Below are 13,213 nucleotides of genomic sequence, written 5' to 3' on the forward strand. Positions count from 1 at the left end.
TGAGACTTTTGATGACATAGTTGGCGATGATCACATCAATTATATGCGACCTGGAGATGAAGCCATATGGGTTGAGAATGAAAATAGTCATCATTGCTTATAGGATTAGATAATAGGGTTGTTTCCTTGCACTTTTGTTTGCTTCACCCGTCTTTGTACTGTGTGATTATTGATGAAATATATGAACCTTTTTAATATGTTAGTTGTTTTGTTAGTACTAGGTTCAATTTAGCTGCTAATGTGTTATGTACTTTTGTGTACTGCGATGTGATATTTGTTTTCAACCATTTATTTATACCTATTTCTAACTGTTTACTTGTTTCTTTTAGGTCATGGCTCCCCGGTCTAACAACACAGCCAAAGCTAGAGCTATAGAACTAAGGATGAAGGCATTGCAAATGAAAAGAGGTAAAAAGATTGTGTCAAAACCAACTGTTGAAGAGACTGATGTACCACTCAAATCTACCTTTGCTCAGCAAGATGCAGCCCCTAATAAAGCTGCAACCCCCAAGAAAGCTCAAGCGACATCAAGAAAAACAATGTTCAGACTTGCTCACTCTAACAAATCTGCATCCCCAAAGAGAGTGTATCCAAGCAAGCTGGTAAGTCCAAGAAGGCAGCATATCCACGTAATGTTGGAAAGAGCAAGGCCCCTGATGAAGAGGACAACCTAACCGGTGGACTACAGTTACTTAAGCGAGGGATGGTAATGATGAATCGCATTTCAAGGCGACTTATTCGTGGAAAGAGGGTGAAAGTTGAGTGTAATGCTCAAGGGGAACCAATTGGAAAGCCAGCTAAGGAGATGCAGTCCTATATTGGGGTATTGGCATGTACAAGGATCCCGATATCTATAAAGGATTGGAGAGAAGTGAAATTAGATGAGAAAGACAAAATCTGGGAAAGTATTGAGGTAATTAATCTGACTATATGTTTAATTGTATGATAATGTTGTTATTATAGTTGTGTTAATTGTATTCTACTTATTTTCATTAACAATGAGCAAATATTAAAGAAAGGTTCCCGCTTATGGTTTTGAACATATGCAGGAAGCATTTGTGGTGCCTAAGGAGTGGAAGAAATTGGTTATTACATCAGCTGCCAATAAATGGAGAGAATTCAAGAGCAAGTTGACAAACTGGTACATTATGCCATATTTGGATAACCCTGAACTGTTGGAGTTCCCTCCCGATGATTATCGATCCATTGACCAGCATGACTGGGATAAGTTTGTTGCTGATAGGACTACCACAAAATTTAAGGTTTGGCAACTACTGAATTTTAGTCCAATTATAGATAATGCTTTTCTTATTGTGGACACTTCTGCATACTCATTGAAGGAACTTCGTGAGGCACAAATAAAAAAGCGAAAGGAGAATAAGTACCCTCATCGAATGGCTCGAACAGGATATGCTAATCTTCAGGAAGAACTGGTTAGTATAGCCTTTTCTAGAGTACTTTACTGTATAATTGTTCTTCCTTGGATTTAGGACAGAGTAATGACCATTATACCGTCTATGTTCATATAGTCTGAAACAATACCAATCGAAGAACTTGATCGTGTGACAATGTGGGTAAAGGCACGACAAGACAAGACCGACAACTTCAACCGGCCGGCAGTCAAGAAGACAGTTGAAAAAATTGTAAGTTCAATTACAAGTGTAATTATTTTGTTCTGAATTTTCATAATTAATTTGCATCATTCATGCATCCATTGCTTCTATTTTATGTTTACAGGACAAACTAAGGCAAAAATTGTGTGAAGGTGAAGTGAATTCTTCTGGATCAGATGATATTCTAACATTGGCATTGGGAAACCCCGAGGCCCCTGGCAGGGTACGAGGTGTTGGTGGCTTTGTCAAGCCGGCTGCTTACTTTAATATACCAAAATGCCGAAAGGAATCTATAAAAGACACCTTGAGGGTGAGTGTGAAGAGGATATTAGCTGAAGAGAAAGAAACTATCATTGCCAATGAAAGAGCTAAATGGGAGCTGGAGATGGAACATCACATTGCCAAGGAAAGAGCTGCTTGGGAGGATAAGTTTAAGAAGTTGGAAGAAAAGGTTGCGAGGAAAGAGGTTGACAATGATTCATTGAAAACGTTGACACCGTTGAATGATATTGGTTCTGGACAAGGCAACTGTTCCCGGAAAAATGACAAGGGTATGAAGGTTGGTCAAACTGAGCTTGCTAGAAATGTCAAGAAGAAGTTAATCTTGATTAATGCTGCACAAGTGGATGTTGAAGAGTAGACTGCTATGCCGTTTCTGGATAGTAAATTGAGTAGCAAATTTGCATCAGTTATTGAGGATGATGTTGGGATAGTTGGTAGACCTCTCATCAAGACTAAATTCTGGGAAGTTCCGGTAAACTACATCCTATTACCTTACCTTCCTTCCTTTACTTTCTATTACCCTTATGGTTAGATTGATAGATCATACTTACTGATGCATGCTGATTTCTGAAATCTGATCTATGCAACTGTTTCAAAAATCTCAGGTTATGACCAATACGGTCAAGTTGGAGTCTAAGCTAGCAATAAATTCATTGGATAATGTAGTTGCTCTTGGAACCATCGTTGAAGTTGATATTGAGGCCAACAAACAAACAATCCATGGTGTTCCAATGGGAGAGGAAAATGTGCACGTGTCAGTCACCAAAGCTATTGTTGAAGATGCTTTGCTACCATTTCCTATCAAAGATGAGATTGTCCAAATACGCGATGCGATTCGCACATGCGTTGCTTGGCCTAAAAACTTGATTATACCCCCCACAGTTGAGCAAAAGGTAATTTCATTTGTTCATTAGTACATTTTCAGAAACCCTAAACTATTTTTATCTAATAATGATGCATATTATTGTTTATAAATATATGAAGGAGTAAAGCGTAAAATTGTGAAGAAGAGAAATAGAGACATATATGATGATGATGATGATGATGATGACCTTCAAAACCTGCCAGCCAAGTTGCCTATACCCCTAAAGATGTTGTGCCAATGGGCCAACACATTCTTAAAGGATGAGTTCACCATCCACACCACTTTGGGAGAAGAGCTTTTAGGTCATCCAAAGAAGGTAGCTATCTTTAGGAGGGATGTGTATGCCATGACCAACATGAAGGAGAAATCGAACGGCTCATTAGTGATGTATATGAGGTTTGTAGTGCACATTAAATCTGTTAAATTGTATTAGGTTGTATGGTGGCCATCTTCAATGTTGTAATTGTTGTTAAACTAAATCTGCTGTTTTTGTAGCTACCTCTATCAGGTTTTAAAGAAAACAAAGATGCTGGAAATGATAGCCTTCATAGACCCTGATCACACTGGTGCACTTGCGTGTGGAACTCCAACAGAACGAGCTCGTTCTCTAACTGTTCGGTATGGAAATGGGAAGCCTGGCCAGGTTTTTCTAGTTCCCTATAACTCAGGGTAAGCAATTTTGATTTAGACCTTACCTCCTAATATCTACAGTATAAATGCATGTTATCTTCATTAATTTGGGTATTGAGTTGAACATTTTAATGTTAGTTGTCATTGGATGTTGACGGTTGTGAACCCCGGTGAACAAGTGGTGCACTTCATGGATCCATTAAAGAGGCGACTCATCACCGATGAATGGAAAACTATTGTGGACGAGTAAGCGGCTTCTACATTCAGTTTGGTTCAATGTTAAATTGGTTGTTATACTTGGATTTTGCTAGAATTATTTCTATCTAAATGTTACTTTATAAGTTGTTCAGTTTCTGGCTGATTGTTGTTCTCGTCATGTTGTTTTAGTTCCATCAGAATATACAATGCACAGAAAAATAGGAAAGGCAGAAAAATAGTTCACTGGAAAAATTGTGCGGTACGAGTTGCAAACCAGCTAACTATATGCTAGTTGATTTTACTTCAACAAATGTTCTTTTTATTCCATAGTATCAGCCAAGTATTCAATAATTTTATGATGTTTTAGGGTATTCCGGAGCAATTGGGCGATAAAACTTGTGGACTGTTGATTATGCATTACATGAAAGACATAGCGGAGGACAAAAATCAATATTAATTGTATATATATATATGAGTGCCCTTGTACGTTGAGGGACACGGTCCCTTCCCCTTGTAATCCCTTCAAATCTTTCACCTCTGATTGAGATGATTGAGCTGCAATGTCTGATTGTTTTCCAATAGTCTAATATTTCAACTATATTATTATATTCATCTTGATTTGGTTCTTTGTTTGAAGAAAACTTTAGTGACGATCCATTAAAGCTCTGGATAAAAAGTATAATAATAATAATAATAATAATAATAATAATAATAATAATATTATTATTATTATTATTATTATTATTATTATTATTATTATTATTATTATTATTATCAAAAAACACAAGACATTGCAGCTCAATCATCTCAATCAGAGGTGAAAGATTTCTACAATCCAGGCTTTCCTGGAGAAATTTATAATTCAGTAAATGGGGTATGGAAAGCCCATATTTCAGGAATCAAAAAAGATTTCAGAGTGCAGCTAACCCAGCTGACAACTCAAGTCTCAGATCTAGTAGCACAACTAGACGCTGAGAAGGTAAAAAACTTCAAATTTAAACATGCCAGCCTCCAAGTATTAAAACAAATAAATTGGAGTGAAGATTTTTCACTTGAGAAGATAACCAGTTTTCTCCAGTTGTCAGAACTGTTGGATGACATTATTGATCCAACATTTGAACAGATTAAAAGAATCTGTCTTTTTGAAAAAACAAAAAGTCATCTTCCTGGACATATTTTTTCTGATATTTATAACAAAATCCACGATCATGAGCAGATAATTCAAGATCTGTTTATGGAATATTCAGAATCACTGAATATGAAAGAATAAAAGATATACATATGTTTTAGGAGAATTTAAATTTGTAGGCTATAAACCATATAATCTTTGTTCATTAATAGATACAGGAGCAACAGTCTGTGCATGCAGACCTAATGCTCTACCACAAGAAAAATGGACATTAATGAAACACCCCATTAATGTCTCGGGTATAAAAGGAAAAGATATAAAAATTGAGCATAAAGCTAAAAAAGTAGCAATATGGTTAAATGGTGTTAAATATATAATACCAAAAATTATAGCTTTTCCAGAAATGAATGGAGATGTGATATTAGGTAATAACTTTACGTTTGCCTACTATCCTATTCTTCTTGACATAGGGTACATAGCCCTTAATGTCAACAACATTAAAGGTGAAATACACAAAATTCCTTTCCTACCACAACATAAATATAAATGTCACAAAGGTTTCGCGCCAAGCCAGCGTGGTGACCAACAAGAAGAAATCACCGGACTTAAAAAGGTAGATCATACAAGCCCTACTATTGAAAAAATAGACCATACACAATCTACTGTTGGAAAAATAGACCATACTAAACCTACCAAACTAACTAACTCTACAAACCCTGTAGAAACAAAACTTCACGTGCTTAGTGAAACACACTGGGTATACAAAGTCTTAGAAGAAAACTTTAGTGACGATCCATTAAAGCTCTGGATAAAAAATCCAAGATATTGTGCACTTAAACTTCGAAACCCTGAAGTAATAATACGGGTCAAACCAATAATCTATACCAGACAGGATATCAATGAATTTGATATTCAAATAAAAGAGTTAAAGGAAAAGAATCTCATAGAAGAAACTATAAGCCCACACTCTAGTCCTGCATTTATGGTAAGAAACCATACATAAATTAAAAGAGGAAAAGCACGTATGGTAATCAACTATAAGCGGTTAAATGAGCAATTAGAATTCGATGGATACTTTATCCCTCGAAAAGATGTTCTAATCAATCAAACCAAAGGAGCTAAAATCTTTAGCAAATTTGATTGTAAGTGAGGATTTTGGCAACTAAAACTAACAGAGGAGTCAAAACCATTGACTGCCTTTAGTACTCCATGTGGACACTACCACTGGAATGTTATGCCTTTCGGGTTAAACATTGCCCCTCAGGTATTCCAAAGATGGATGGACAGTGTCTTTAAGGACCTTAAAGATTTCTGTGTTGTCTACATAGACGATATCTTAATTTTCTTTGAAAACAGAGAAGATCATAAAAAACATCTTCAAATTCTGTGTAGTAAATTCCAAAAACATGGGATTATACTATCACCCAAGAAAATTGACATAGAACAAGAATCTATAGATTTTCTTGGAATAACTCTAAATCATTCAGGAATAAAGCTACAAGAGCATATAGTCTCTAAAGTGAGAGACTTTCCTGAAGAGTTAACTGATAAAAAACAATTACAAAGTCTATTAGGAATTTTAAACTATGGAAGAAGTTTTATCAAAGGATTATCTCAAAAAGAGATCCCTTTAATAGAAAACTTAAAGAAAAATAAAGAATTTTGTTGGACAGAAAAAGATAAAAGAATTTTAAGGCAAATTAAACAGGATTTAAACAAAATCCCTGAAGTTTATTTCCCAAAATTAGGAGATAAGCTAATCTTAGAAACAGATGCTTCAGATAACTGTTGGGGATGTGTATTAAAAGCAATTCCTGCAGAAAAATGGGAAGAAAAGAATCCTCCCATATCTGAAAATAAAATAAGAGTTAGGAAACAACCTATTCCCAAGAAACTTCAAAAAGAAGAATTAATATGCGGATATAATTCCGGAAAATTTAAACCAAATGAGATTAAATACATAATCTTTGAAAAGGAGCTCTTAGCCATAAAACTTGCTTTAAAAAGATTTCATATTTATTTGGCCCCTGAGAATTTTATCATCAGAACTGGCAACCAAGCAGTTCGTGACTTTCTTATTAATAAAAGAAATATTTTAGAAGGAAGAAGGTTGAAATGGTATAATCATATTGCAATGTATACTTTTGAGGTAGAACATCTCAAGAGTTCTTATAATTTTCTTGCTGATTATTTAAGCAGGTATGGATAAAGACAAGGAGATTATAGATCCATCTAACACAGGATGGATTACTATTGCTAAAAAGGAACCGGCTCAAAGTTCTTCCAGGCCAACCCAGCCTCAGCAAAGGCCAAAACAGCCTTATTTTCAGAACAAAGCTAAACCAGCTTATAGCTATTATGTTGTCTTTGAAGGATTCCAAACAGGCGTCTTTCACAGTTGGGCAGAATGCTGTGCTGCGATAACCAGATATCGTGGAGCATTTTGGAAAGGTTATACTAATGTTGATATTGCTGCATTAGAATATCAAAAATATATTTCAGTAAAATTAAAATGTCAAGTGCAAAAAACACAAGACATTGCAGCTCAATCATCTCAATCAGAGGTGAAAGATTTCTACAATCCAGGCCTTCCTGGAGAAATTTATAATTCAGTAAATGGGGTATGGAAAGCCCATATTTCAGGAATCAAAAAAGATTTCAGAGTGCAGCTAACCCAGCTGACAACTCAAGTCTCAGATCTAGTAGCACAACTAGACGCTGAGAAGGTAAAAAACTTCAAATTCAAACATGCCAGCCTCCAAGTATTAAAACAAATAAATTGGAGTGAAGATTTTTCACTTGAGAAGATAACCAGTTTTCTCCAATTGTCAGAACTGTTGGATGACATTATTGATCCAACATTTGAACAGATTAAAAGAATCTGTCTTTTTGAAAAAACAAAAAGTCATCTTCCTGGACATATTTTTTCTGATATTTATAAAAAAAATCCACGATCATGAGCAGATAATTCAAGATCTGTTTATGGAATATTCAGAATCACTGAATATGAAAGAATTTAACATCCCAAAACTCAGTTTCATCATAAATCATGATGACTGGGAACTAGCAGCAGTTGAATGGGGAATAATTAACCAGATTATTTTCCAAAGCTTAAATACTGATGAAATTAAAAATTTTCCTCAGTTCATCAAAACAATGGTGTATCACGTAGCCAAAAGCTACCGGCTCTCCAAATATTTAACCTTCAGCATTGTAAGTACAATTGGATGGAGAGAAAGAGAAAAGTTCTTCCAACCATACCAAATATGGTTGTTGACAGAGACAGAGGATCATCAAGTTAACCAAACTATGGTCCCCAATGAAAAAGTTAATAAGGTAATTAGCACCCTAAATTTAGAGCACTACGCAACTAAATGTGGAGCTCAACTAAAGCAAGTTGCAGAAGAGGTCAGACAAAGTAATCTACTTAAACTGACCGATGGAAAAAGAATTTTTGTCACCCATATGGCAAGCAGCTATCAGCCAACTCCTGAACAACAGAAGGAGGCCGAAGACCTGTTGGCTACCATAGCCACAGATGTTACACAATTAGACATCCCAATAATGCTGGCACATGAGATTGAAGAACTAGCATATCTACAGTACCCAGACGAAGCCAATTCCAGCTCAAACCAGAGTTTGGGATTAGATGACGTGGGCTACCACAATCTTGAAAACGCTATGGAAGCATAGTGGGACCCACAGATCCATACCGACAGAAACGACAACCAGATAAAAAGTCTACAGTCGCTTCGAAGGCGGTAGAAGTTTGTAGAAATTGTATAGGTGTCACTTTAACCTAACCAAGGTTCAAGGGCGTAGACACACTAGGGCGAGAAGGGTCATTTGACCATTCTCAGTTTTTTGAAATAGCCCCTGATTGGTTGGAATGTTATAGACTTTCACATAATATTATATTTAATTATGTTATTTGACCCTTCTGACAGAGAAGACAAAACAATGGTCGAAACAGTTTTGGTCATTAATTTACCAATTATCCACAGCTTGGACAACCGCACAACTTCACCATTCTTTTAATTTCTTACTATATTTTATTCATTGATCAATTAAACAATTGTTATCCGGTATCTGTTTAGATTTTTTTACTTTTTTTTGTTTTTCTCCTAATCATTTTTTATTTTTCCACGCTTGTCTCTCTTTATATGATCAAAGAGTTCATCACGTCTTTTCTAATTTTCAGTAAAGACTTCGACATAACTAGACAGTAAGCTTTTATTTTAACTTGTTAATAACTTCAATTCAATTAAAAGAATTCATTTAACTCTCTGCATAGTTTATAAATTTTTAGAGATTAATAAATTTAATTTATTCTTTCATAAATATCATAGAAAATGATTTGTGAAACCAATTATTTGATGAAAATTTGTTTTTGTTTAATCGTTGAAATTTGAATCCTGACCCTCCTAGTTCATGTTTCTGGCTACGCCACTGCCAAGGTTAGTGACTATCAAGTCACTATATATAGTTAGGGTTGTAACTATAGTTAGGTTATTTTTTGTTAACCATAGTTACTCCTCAATTGTATATATATGAGTGCTCTTGTACGTTGAGGGACACGGTCCCTTCCCCTTGTAATCCCTTCATACTCTTGTAAACATTTCCGCGATATAAATAAATTTTTCTCCCTTTGTGTAAGTGGTAGAATATGAAGACTTGCTCTCTTTTTAATAATTATATATATATATATATATATATATCAACTCCTTCCAATTCTGGTTAATGTTGTGAAACATATCCATTCACATTAACTTGTATTTTTTTTTTATATACTTGCAGTGGGAAAGGAAAGCAAATCACTTCTACACACAAAAAGACATTGATCAGGTCCAGGCCGAGTGGGCTAAATATGTCAGCCAATTTCAACAAAGCTAGTGTGCCGAGAAGATTCTAATTTTGGACATGCATCATCTATAACCCATATTAACTAGTTATGCAGTTGGTCTAAGTATCTATTTTTGGCCTGCAAGTACAGTTTAATTATGATAAGTAGATAGTATGAGATATCAGTGGTTTTTGGGTTACATTTATTGATCATGCCAACTGCTATGTGTTATTGAATTGATGTTTATTAAGTTTAGCTCCATGATAGATGTATGTATATATAGCTGTAGGAACAGATTGATCAAATATTGGTATTTTTGTGAATGGATTTCATATTTGATGAATGCATTGTGTTGTTCCCAGATTTACATGATTATGGCACAACAGGGATACGAGTATGACATCTGGAATATAAAGCAATAACAAAATGATGTTGTTGGACGCGTCAAAGAACAACAGAAACAAGAAAAAATGTGTTCATATTTGGACACTTAAACAACAGAAAATTGTCATCTAAAATAGAAAGTAACAACAGAATGAAATCCAAGTATGTTGTTTTATATGCACTCAAAAAACAGATAATTGTTGTCTTCATGTCAAAACAAAGACAGAGTCGAACAAAATTTGTTGACTAAAAACTAAAACAACCACATAAAATTATAGTTAATGCAGAATAGTATCAACAGATAGAACCAAAATTCTATGGTTACAAACAAAATGAAACAACATTTAACTGTCGCTCAAATTAGCATCAAGCAACAAATAATTGTCTTGTCTGTGCTCTTCAACCTTTAGTTAACTGTTGTAGAGTATAAACCACAACAATAGATAAATGTAACCTTAACAACTTTTAAACCACACTTAATTGTAATTCCAAGTTATATGCCACAACAGATAACTATTACTATAAGTTAATAAAAACCACAGACAACTGTTATTTGTATTCCCTTTAAACGTCATTTAACTGTCATCTGTGACTAAACTCAAACGGTAAATAAATATAGTATTAACTAAGTTCAATGTACACTTATCTGTGACTATAATGCATATAAAACAACATATAAATGTTATCGTAGGCGACTAAAGACGATAGATAATTGTATTCTAAACTGAACAAGAATGACAGTTAACTATTATTGAACTGGAATAAAACAGCACTTAACTGTTATTATAAGTCCATTCAGACCACAGAAATTATAAGGAACTGTTATTTGTTTGTAGTTCACACGACATTTATCTGTCGTTTGAATTCACTAGCCTCATGTCTCGATTTCATCAGACAACAGAAGACCTAACAAATTTCTGTCGTCTGATAAATAAGACGACAGAGGAAATCTGTCGTCTGATGCCCTAAGAGACGGCACCGTACTAGACAACAGAAATTTTTTTAATCAGACGACAGATCTCCTCTGTCGTTTGATTGCTTTTCTGGCATAGTGCCAGTCCATGAAGAAGTTGTATTTCAAAGGAGGTTTCGGATGCATCGACATCTTTTTCTTCGAATTCTAGCTGCGGTGGAAGCTCATGACTCCTATTTTGTTCAAAAAAGAGATTTGGTAGGCCGTCTTGGGTTATTGTCTCTACAAAAGGTTACTGCTGCTATGAGGATGCTTACCTATGGAATTGGGGTAGATGTTATGGATGACTATCTCAGAATTGGTGAAACCACTGCAATTGAGGCTATGAGAAGGTTTGTTCAAGCTGTTATTGAAGTTTTTGGCGCTGAATACTTAAGAATACCAACTTCTGATGATATTTCCAGATTGCTATCGATTGGTGAGAGTCGTGGGTTTCCAGGAATGCTTGGTAGTATCGATTGTATGGATTGGAAGTGGAAGAATTGTCCGGTTGCTTGGAAAGGTATGTTTTCTCGTGGAGATCATCGTGAACCTTCATTGATTCTTGAAGCTGTTGCTTCACAGGATCTTTGGATATGGCATTCTTTTTTTGGATTACCAGGCTCTCACAATGATATTAATGTGTTGGAGCATTCACCTTTATTTGCTGACCTCCGTGAAGGTCGAGCCCCTCCGGTCACTTATGAGATCAATGATCATGAATATACAACGGGATATTATCTAGCAGATGGCATATATCCTTCATGGGCCACTTTTATCAAAACCATTCCTTGTCCACAAGGAGAGAAAGCAAAGATTTTTGCTCAAGCTTAAGAGGGATGTCGGAAAGATGTAGAACGTGCATTTGGAGTGCTTCAAGCTTGTTTTGCAATTGTTCGTGGACCGGCTCGTTGTTGGGATCGTGAAACGCTTCAAAAGATCATGAAAGCATGTGTTATAATTCACAACATGATTATTGAAGATGAACGTCCTGAACGCATTGCACAAGATGATCTTGAAACTCTAGCAAGGCAATATGCTGAACCAGATATGGAAATTGATGATGTTTTGGTTTCACATAATCACACAATAGAGTTTGAGGATTTTATTAGCAACCATTTGCGAATCCGTGACAAGGGAACACATACTATGCTCCAAGTAGATCTAGTTGAGCACATATGGCAACGTCACTTGGCTAGAATCAGTAAGTATATTTTGTTTTTGAGGCAGTTTGTATCAAGTTTCTATTTATTCCTTGTGACAGTTTATTTGAATTTGAATGAAGGCTTAATGTTTGACAATAGAGTTTGCTATTTGTGAGTGAGTTTTGCTATTTTTATGTTTTGCTTTTTGAGGCATTGGTTTCTCATTCACATTTGTTTTATATTGCCATAGATAATTGAGGGTGTCCAGCACATTTGTGAGCCGAAAGACTTTTGCTCGTAGATGAGAACAGAGTTGCTATAGCCTAAAGACTTTTATATTAGTAAGTATATGGAATGTGGTGATCTTTATTTGTTTTGTTGTTTAAGGCAATTAGCATAACAAAACAACGCCTGTGGTATCCAGTGGCATCTAGTTGCAGTTTGTCTCTGTTTATTTCTTTAGTTTGTATCAATAGCTTGGTATTTGTTTACTCTAGTCGATTATGTTTAAATAGGACTTCAACTAATATTAGTAGTAAGGAGTTCATTAGTTGATGTATGTATTTGAGAGCTTTCTGAATCTTACAATTACCATTTGGACCTGCTTTATTCTGTCCCTGCATCACAATTTTTACACATTGCAGAATGAAAAGGAATGCTCAGAGAAAAAAAAAAAAAGTGACTACATTCGCATACACTGCCATGTATATACAGCTCAATTTAAATATGAAGATTGGTTTTGACTTTTAATTGGCTCATGATCATAAATTAGCTGTTAGCATGTAGTAAGCACAAGATTGCAGCTGACTCGGGTGAACCTGTTAGCATGCAGTAAGCACATAGATAATTGGTTCCTTCATTTGTTGTGAGATATGCCAAAATTGTGGTGTACATATATGCATTTGCCTTATAGCCCTGTGGTATCCAATTATGTGAGAGATTGAGGTCAATTCAATCGAGTTTGTATCAAACTGATAGTCCTAGGAAATTGTTCCTGCTGAGGAGAGCTGGCAAAGTTGAAGAAAACTCCTCGAGTGATAGTTGTCAACAGGAGAAAGTTATTGATCAGTCAAAACTACTTGGTTTATTTATTTCTTGGAGACCTGTCATGCTTTTCTTAGTGTGGACTGTTATGTGGTCACTGGTTAGTCTATTTGTTACTTCTATGTGGC

At 35.3% G+C, this 13,213-nt stretch overlaps 1 protein-coding gene across 1 annotated transcript; it reads left to right on the forward strand.

Annotated features, from left to right (window-relative positions):
* Window positions 1–11,160: 11,160 nt before the first annotated feature.
* Window positions 11,161–11,730, forward strand: LOC112184374. Its single transcript, XM_024322633.1, has 2 exons — window positions 11,161–11,419; window positions 11,519–11,730. Exons 1-2 carry the CDS (start codon window positions 11,161–11,163, stop codon window positions 11,728–11,730), a joined length of 471 nt encoding a protein of 156 aa, XP_024178401.1.
* The last annotated feature ends 1,483 nt before the right edge of the window (window positions 11,731–13,213 follow it).

The sequence above is a fragment of the Rosa chinensis genome, chromosome 2 (genome assembly GCF_002994745.2).
Source record: "Rosa chinensis cultivar Old Blush chromosome 2, RchiOBHm-V2, whole genome shotgun sequence".
In the NCBI taxonomy this organism is placed as follows: Eukaryota; Viridiplantae; Streptophyta; class Magnoliopsida; order Rosales; family Rosaceae; genus Rosa; species Rosa chinensis.

Bases quoted from the DNA above. Each gene is read 5' to 3' on its own strand.
- LOC112184374 (XM_024322633.1), top strand. From the start codon at position 11,161: ATGAGGATGCTTACCTATGGAATTGGGGTAGATGTTATGGATGACTAT. The intron at 11,420-11,518 runs GTATGTTTTCTC...TTGGATTACCAG, and splicing joins TTGTCCGGTTGCTTGGAAAG to GCTCTCACAATGATATTAAT.